An 8,683-nucleotide genomic window follows, 5' to 3' on the forward strand; every position below is an offset into this window, starting at 1 on the left:
GACCTTAAGGAACAGTGTGAAATACCCTCTATAATCATTCTATCACCCCTTTAAGTTCCCACATAATACAAAGATGTGCAAATAACAGACATGTGGTTACAGCCATACCAGTGAATAAGTGAATACACCTACTCTTTTTATTTACTGACATTTTATTTGTAGGATTTTTAAATCCATTCTCCTTCTCTTTTATATACTGTACATGTCATGAATCCCGCTGTTTGAGTCTGTTTTCTGCTTGAGTTGCCTGTATTCTGCCCTGGAGTCTGTTTTCCTGTGTTCCTGAACGCACCCTGTCTAGTTGCCTGGCAACGTAGCAAGGCGGGAGAGCTCTCTACTACCCACACCTGCATCTCATCAGCTACCTGCACACCTGGTCCTGATCACCACCTCTCCACTACATAAGCTCTGACCTGACATCCATTCCCTGCCGGATCGTTAGCCACTAACATTACTCTCCCGGAAGATTCACGCCACCTCTGCCGAAACTACACTGTCAGAAATAAAGGTACGGTTGAGGTCCATTTATGTTCTCTGAGGTACAACTGCTAGTGATGTACCCCCAAAGGGTCATCGTTGATCCATAAGGTACACATTTGTACTTTTTCTAGGTTGAAATGGTACATATAAGTTCTAAAGTGAACAAGGGTCCATGTCTGTACCATTTTTCAAACATATAGGGGTACAATAAAAAAGATGTCAGTGTGTGACCAAATTTATGTTGAGGGATGGGATGGCTAGAGCCTCAGGGCATCCATCCATCTTCTTCCGCTTATCTGGTAACGGGTCGCGGGGGTAGCAGCTCCAGCAGGGGACCCCAAACTTCCCTTTCCACATTAACCAGCTCCGACTGGGGGATCCCGAGGCGTTCCCAGGCCAGGTTGGAGATATAATCCCTCCACCTAGTCCTGGGTCTTCCCCGAGGCCTCCTCCCAGCTGGACGTGCCTGGAAAAAGAGCCTCAGGGCTGTCAAGGAAATTATGAAGTTCTCAAATTCATTATCTAGGAGATTAAAAACAATTAGTATATTGTTATTAATGCTAGTAAACTATATATACCAGTAACTCTGTGAAATCAACAATGAATAGCAATATAAGAATTGGACAGTAACAAATATTTATCTCGGAGGCAACATTGAATGTTGATTTTTGAATAGAGGGAGTTCACACATGCGCAGTGGCTGTAGCAGCAGCAGCACTTTGCTTCTCCCAACTGTCACTGCTGCACCTGGCGCGAAAACCGGAGAACAATGGAGCTGTCAACTGAGGAGCTGCTCCAGAAGTTAACGGATTCAGGAATTATACTGACTGAAGAGACCCAGAGATTCAGAGGTAACGTCAATGTTAAGCTGATATAGTGCGTTATATGTTCTTTACAACCTTTTTTTGTAAAACGGAATGGACTTTTACCGGACTGAATGGCAAATTGCTAGCTAACGTTAGCATTATCTAGTAAATTAGCTAGCAGCCAGGGGTTTGCTATCTGATGTCAGTTAATGAAATCAGCCATTTGCCATTCGAAAATTCGGTTAACATTATGGTCTGCATAACCTTAAAGCAGCCATATTATGCTCATTTTCAGGTTCATATTGTATTTTAAGGTTGTACCAGAATAGGTTTACATGGTTTAATTTTCAAAAAACACCATGTTTTTGTTGTACTGCAGTGCTCTCTCTCACTGCTGCGGATCCTCTTTTCAGCTGGTCTCAGTTTTAGCTACAGAGTGAGACCTCTTTTCTTCTTCTTCTTCTGTACTATCTTTGATTGCACTGCACATGCCCAGTAGCTCAGATGTAGATCATGTCAGCTAGCTAGCTCCATAGACAGTAAAAGAAAGGCTGTTTCTACAACTTCGGTCAGTTACAAGGCAGGATTAGCTGGGAGACTTCTAAATGAGGGCGCACATGTAAGTAGTTCTTTTGTAGATTATGGTGAACTTGTGTGTGTTGTAGCAGTGCTTTGCTATTGAGAACGAGGATAGCATGCTAGCGTTAGCATGCTAGCGTTAGCATGCTAACGCTACGAGCTAATGGTTGCGGTTAGCCTGCTCGTTTCGGCTTGTGACATCACAAGCCGTGCCGATTTGGAACAGCTCACCCAGAGACTGAAGGCAGGACACATTCAGAAACCGTATCTCACTCTAAACAGCATGGGTGGATTTTTTTCAAAGTTTGTATGTGTGTGGAAGCACCAGAGACACAAAAGAACACCCCAAATCCCAGAAAAAGTGATTTTTTTTTTTCATAATAAGGGCACTTTAATGTGTGACTTTACAGACCATCTCTACTGTAACGTTATTTTTTTCTCAATGAGTTGAATAGAAGTTGCTTGCTAGCTAAAAATAATGCTAGCTAGCGAACTTTTTGCTAAGGTTAACGTTAGGTGGGGTCCATAAAAATGTAACGTTAATTGCTGTGGCCACACTGACATAGCAAGCGTGTGAGGTTAAATTAACGTAACGTTACTATATTTCTTTTAAAATCCTTTTTTATTGTTATGCTGTGACTTTTGTCGTCTGAGTCAAGACTATCATTTATTCGACGTTATCCATGGTCAACTTTCGTTTGAAGTGAAGCCCTCGTGTGTGCCCCCCTCCCCTCGTCTTGCGTTGACTTTCTCTGCCTGAAGGAGAAACCGCAGATTTTTGGACTTGTGGTCTAACGTTATTGATTTGTCAATGTCTGTTTTCATATACCGTTAGCGCTAGAGTGAGTGTAACGTTAACGTTATCACAGATCGGCAAGCTGCTTGGTACAGATGCAAGCTGCTTAACCTGGCGTTATTGGTTTAACGTTAGCAAAGTTAATGCTTATCAATTTCGTTTACAGCTGTAATGTCCGTGTCGAACCAGTAACCTGTTAGTGTAACGTTAGCTATTGATGTAAAATATTGTATGTTCTTAGCTAAGCATTGCATGTTAAAGTAACCTTGTTTTTTGTACATGTGTATATTTACTTTCCTAATATATACTTTAATTTCTTCTGGAAAATGACTTTCTCTCTATCTCTGTGTGTGGGTGTCTGTGCATGCCTATTTTTTTCAGACAATGGCGTGGATGGAGAGACAGTAGAGTGCGGCTTGACTGAACATATGGTGGCATTCCTTTTTCTGGGTCATTTAAAAAGCAACTTAAATTCAACACATTTGTACAGGAGCTGAAGAATGTAACCCTTACTTTAGTACCAGTTCAGATGTTGACATTGAGCAACCTTTGACAACAGACAGGTAGGTTTTTTACACTGCAAAGAATTACAAAAATGTCTTATACAGTATATTTTGACATGTAATGGAGTATGACAATGAATATATTATTGCCTTGGTTGCTAATTAGAATTATTTATTTTTCATCCCCTCCCTTCCCCATCCCTTATTAGAAATGAGGCAAGTGGCAGACTGCCTCTTGGTTTTCTTATTCCTACTTTCCCTAGAGATCTTCAGACTAGACTTGACAAAGGGGAGGCATGTCAGAAGTCCAGCAAAGATCGTCATACGATAATTTGTGTTCTGCATGAAGCAGTTATAGAACACACAATGTAAGTCACTATGTCTTTTATTCATGTTTGTTGTTGTCACTCTATCATTGCATAAAAGTAGCATCAACTAGACAGGTATTATGAGGTGAGAAAATAGTCAGTTAAGATGCAGGGCCAATTTTGGGTGGAGTATAAATGGCTTCATTCATTAACTTAGTCCTTCTTACAGGTATCCCAACAATGCGGAATATGTGCAAGTAGTTAGAGCACTTATTGTGAAGTATCCTTTCCTTAAGGATCTGGAGGGAAACGGCTATGTAAGTTACAAAGTTTGATAGGGATATTATGCGGTTAGTTATTTTCTGATGTAATTATTATAACATTTAATGGTATATTATACAATAATGCATATTATTGTAATATGTTAATGTGTTTATTGGATACAATAATTGTTTTTAATTTGTGTGGGTTGTCTTTGTTTGTGTTAGCATACCTGGCATCAGTCACTTAAGCGCAAATTCAAAGCGGAGCGTGCCCCTTTGATTCATGAAGACGAAGTGAAAAGGAGTAAAGAGAAGTTTGGTCACGAGAGCCAGAGAGACTACAGAAGCGGCAAGAGCCTGTTGCAGATCTGTGTCACGAGTGAGTAGATCCATGTAGATATACATATATTTGAAAGGTTTTTGTGCACGATAATATTTTACAGGATGTGTTTGTGAATAGTAACTGAGGTTCTCCTTTTGTGGTTGCAAAATTCTAATTTAGTTGAAAAAGATGTTTTAGCATTTTAAGGTTGAGCTGTTTTCCTTTTTATTTCCAACAGGTACCTGCTGGGATCGGTGAGGACGCGTCCTCTATTGAGAGGCATGTGCAAGTCCTACATATGCAGTATGAGAAGATGACACCTGACACCTCCGTGGTCAACGACCGCATGCAGCGAACTTTTGCATGGCGAAGAAAGGAGATCGCAGATGGCATGACAGTAGAGGACGTATTGAAGAAATACCCTTTCCTAAGAACACCCACAGGGGTAATTGATTTAAGTTACCCCTCCTTTCTATTTTTCTCAGAGGTAACATTAGCAACTACACAGGACACATTGCATTGTTTACAAAGAAACTGAACAACAGAGATGGTAATGACGATATTTTCTGTCCGTTGATTTTCATATGAACAAGTAGATCGATCTAGTCAGGCTGGCTCTCCAGTCTCTTCATCAGTCACTTGTTCATTTTGTTAGCAGCCTGGCTACTCTGCCAAGCAAAAAACTATTGTAAGAATCTGTTGAACCAGAAACCCAGATAACAGTGCTCTGATAAAGGCAGTGTAAAGCATCAGGGCTCCAGACTAGGAGCACTGTAGCCCCTAACTACATTTTTTTTTTTTTTTTTTTTCTGGGGCACAGGCAGAAAATTTTGGGGCACACACCTGAAATCGAAATGCAAAGGAATTTTCCCCATTACTGATAAATGCTTTGGTAATAAATGAAGAAATTACAACTACAGTCATATTTTAGTTCAGTCACATTTTAATTGAATGGTGCTTAACAAATGAATGCACATTCAAAAATGTAAACAAAGTATCATTATTGTCAATATACTGTATTATTGCAACTGACTCATACAGTCTCTACCTCTCTCTCTCTTTTTTTAGTTAACACTGAAATAGCAATCATATCTTAGGTGATTAATCTTCCATGGAGAGGGGAGAAAGATTAAAACTTTCTTGTGGTAGCGATAGAGGCAGTGATGTTTCCTGTTTACTGTACTGGACTCTATCACTGCCTCAAAACGGGCATGAAGCCGCAACCTGAAGTCGGGTTGACTCAATCTCAACATTTCAGTGCAGGCCGCTGCAGTTTTGCCCGGCTACTACCCCCATTCAAAATTAATGGTTAATGGTCGCAAAAGTCTGGAGCCCTGCGCCTTTATCATACTGTATGATACTAGCCTGGTCTTTCAGTTTTGAAACAATTATGTAAAATTAGTTTAATGCATTTCTCCTTTCTGTCAACTCTTTTCAGTTGTGCGATGAGGTTGACAGGATCCATCCATCTGCGGTGAACTTGTACAGACGCTGGAAAGAGGGATTCACTGACATAGTGCCTAAGGTGGTCAAGATGGTGCAAGGAAAATCCCCATTAGCCAAGATGTACACAGAAGCAAGGAAGGAAATGCTGACAGAGGATTTACCAGGTAGTCTACTGTTTTATTTTTGTATGTAGTGAATATTCATATCACATACATTTTGGGTCGTTTAATAGTAACTGTTTTTATACATCTTCACATTCAATTTACACAAATCAACATGTTGTGATCTGCTTTGTGTACATGACTTATTTAAAGGCAATCAACTAAGTCATAACAGATATATATATTTTTTTTTTTTTTTATATCTGTCTCTCTCTCTCTAGCTCTATCATATTTACTTACTCATATGTCAGTTATTTGTCTGGTTTCCAAGCTCACAAAGGCACTACATAGTCTATAAATGACACTTACAGACGTTGACCTCCGTGCTGCGCTGATCCTGTTGCCTCACATCTTTAAAGAGAAGGTTGACCGGTTCATTACATTGGGACAGGTATGTAGTTAGTTCTTTTAATCCAACGGAAAGGGGTTTGGGGTTAAAAAGCTTGTTTGTGTCCAACAAAAAAATTGCCATTCTACAATTTCAAATAGGGCTGCAACTAACGATTATTTTCATTGTTGATTAATCTGTCGATTATTTTCTCGATTAGCTGTTTGATCATACTGTTTTTGCTTAACTGTGATAATGGTCAGGAGCTGCATGAAGCTTGATCTGTTTTAATAACTTGCTAACTTTGCCATTGTTGTGATATTTATGTTTTCTTTGAACAGTATGACACTCAAAGTCCCTATCCAACTGTACAGTTGGTGGACACTGACTGGAAGACGGCCTTTACCAGGAAGGTTCCGGTTACGGTCAAAGTGGACGGCGTGGATCTGTGCAGGGGAACAGGAATTGAGGATGGGGTAATAGCCTCCTTCTGTGCCTACTTTGTTTTTGACATGGCTTACCCACCCTACATGAAGAATACCTTGTCCTTTCTACAACGTACACTACTGAACATTACTGTGGTGGGTGAAAAGCCCCTTCCAGTCACTGTGACTCGAGTGATCAATCTACTATACTAAATATGCTAAGACCGTATAGATGTACAAGGTGTAGAAGAACCACCTTTACCTTAATGAAAATGGTTCAACATGTTGGCCTTATCCATGCCCACGAAGCCAACTTCAATATCACTTGTGGGCTAAATGACTGTAAGTCAACTTTTACATTATATGAATCTTACAGGCATCACGTGTATCGTAAACACAGGGAGCATGTGCTACCTAATAATGATGATATGGACAATAACAGTGATCTAAGCATGGACAATGATCTACAGCCGGAAGCAAATATACCACCTAGTATGGATGCATTATTGAGAAATTTTAAAGAAAATCTCTGTAGTTTCATTCTTAAATGTAGAGAAAAAATCACATTCCACAGGATGTCCAACAGGAAATTGTAAATGACATAACATTTTTATTTTGTTATTTTAAAGAAAATTACGATGCTTTTATTACTTACCATCTTCAGGAATGTCCTGAACTAAGAGAGATGATACAGTCTACAGATTTTTTTGAAAAAGCTTCAGCAGCTGTTAGATCACCATACATGTTGAAAGAACATTGTAAATCTAAGCTCATGTTTGTTGAACCCGTGCATCACATTTTGAGGTCAGAAAGTGGACACAAAATAGGTACATACTCTTATGTGCCGATCACAGAGGTTTTAAAACACTACTGTTCACATGAGGACATAGTCGACGAAATTCAAGCCAACAGGTATATGGACAGAGATCCAAATTACTTAAGTGACTTTTCTGATGGCACTTACTTCAAGGAACATCCCTTCTTCAAAGTTAATCCACATGCCTTACGTCTTCACTTCTATGAAGATGAATTTGAGGTGGTCAATCCCTTAGGCTCAAAGCAAACCAAGCACAAGCTTTGCGCTTTCTATTATACTATAGGCAACCTTGATAGCAAACATAGATCACAACTTAAGCATATCCATCTGGCTCTTTTAGTCCGTCAAACATTTGTTAAACGTTGTGGTTTACAAACCATCTTAAAACCCATGTTGGACGAACTCAAAATACTTGAAATAGATGGTATCACTATCACAGTGGATGGGATTGAGCAGACTATTCATGCTGCACTAGCAACATTTTCAACCGATAATCTTTCAGCCCACATGCTGGGTGGTTTCACAATGTCATTTAGCTCAAACAGAATTTGCCGCTTTTGCATGGCAACATACTCAGAAATGAAAGAACATTTTAATGAGGAAGATTTTGTCTTAAGAAGCCCAGAGGCACATGAGTATCATCTGAAATGTATTGAAAACCCTGAGCATAAAGCAACATATGGAGTAAATGGTCCTTCTCCATTTAATGAGCTTAAATATTTTGATGTGACAAAAGGATTTCCACCTGACATAATGCATGACTTATTAGAAGGAGTTGTTCCACTTACAGTGAAGCTAGTTGTGTGCCAAGCACACAAAGAAAAACACAACCATTCAGGAAATTAATGAAGAGCTACAACAACTACATATTGGTCAAAATGATAAAAAAAACAGACCAGTGCTGTTTTCAGAGCGACTAATGCAGAACTCTGGGATTACAGGGTCTGCTGCTCAGAAATGGTGTCTTTTTAGGCTTTTGCCTTTTTTAATGGCACAACGCGTTCCACCGGATTGTAGTTATTGGGATGTTTACCTGATCGGTCGTGACATAGTTGACATTGTAATTGCCCCAAAAGTGAAAAGGGAAAGTCTATCCGTTTTAAACTTGCTTGTTTGTGAATTTCTCACAAAACTTAAGGATGTCTTTGGAAATGTCATCACTCCAAAATGCCACTATATGATACATTACTCAAGACTTATTGCTATGTACGGCCCCTTGCGTACAGTATGGTGCATGCGCTTTGAGGCAAAACACCAATATTTTAAAACTGTTGCAAGTAGCTGCAGAAATTTCATTAATGTAGCAAAAACTTTAAGTGACAGGCACCAAATGCGACAATGCTGGGAGTTTTCCCAAGACAACCTTCTTAATGAATTTGAGATGGTTACAGGGACGAGTACAGATACAGATACTACATTTTCATCACTCCCATTAGCACTACAGAAATG

At 39.5% G+C, this 8,683-nt stretch overlaps 1 protein-coding gene across 1 annotated transcript; it reads left to right on the forward strand.

Moving 5' to 3' along the window:
• The first annotated feature begins 3,504 nt into the window (after positions 1 to 3,504).
• On the forward strand, positions 3,505 to 5,636 carry LOC116064017 (sterile alpha motif domain-containing protein 3-like). The gene is made up of 4 exons (XM_031319075.1): positions 3,505 to 3,532; positions 3,702 to 3,789; positions 3,961 to 4,114; positions 5,496 to 5,636. Coding segments are annotated over exons 1-4 (255 nt in total). The 5' UTR covers positions 3,505 to 3,530; the 3' UTR covers positions 5,507 to 5,636.
• The last annotated feature ends 3,047 nt before the right edge of the window (positions 5,637 to 8,683 follow it).

This window comes from Sander lucioperca, chromosome 21 (genome assembly GCF_008315115.2).
Source record: "Sander lucioperca isolate FBNREF2018 chromosome 21, SLUC_FBN_1.2, whole genome shotgun sequence".
In the NCBI taxonomy this organism is placed as follows: Eukaryota; Metazoa; Chordata; class Actinopteri; order Perciformes; family Percidae; genus Sander; species Sander lucioperca.

Bases quoted from the DNA above. Each gene is read 5' to 3' on its own strand.
- LOC116064017 (XM_031319075.1), top strand. The intron at 3,790-3,960 runs GTAAGTTACAAA...TGTTTGTGTTAG, and splicing joins ATCTGGAGGGAAACGGCTAT to CATACCTGGCATCAGTCACT.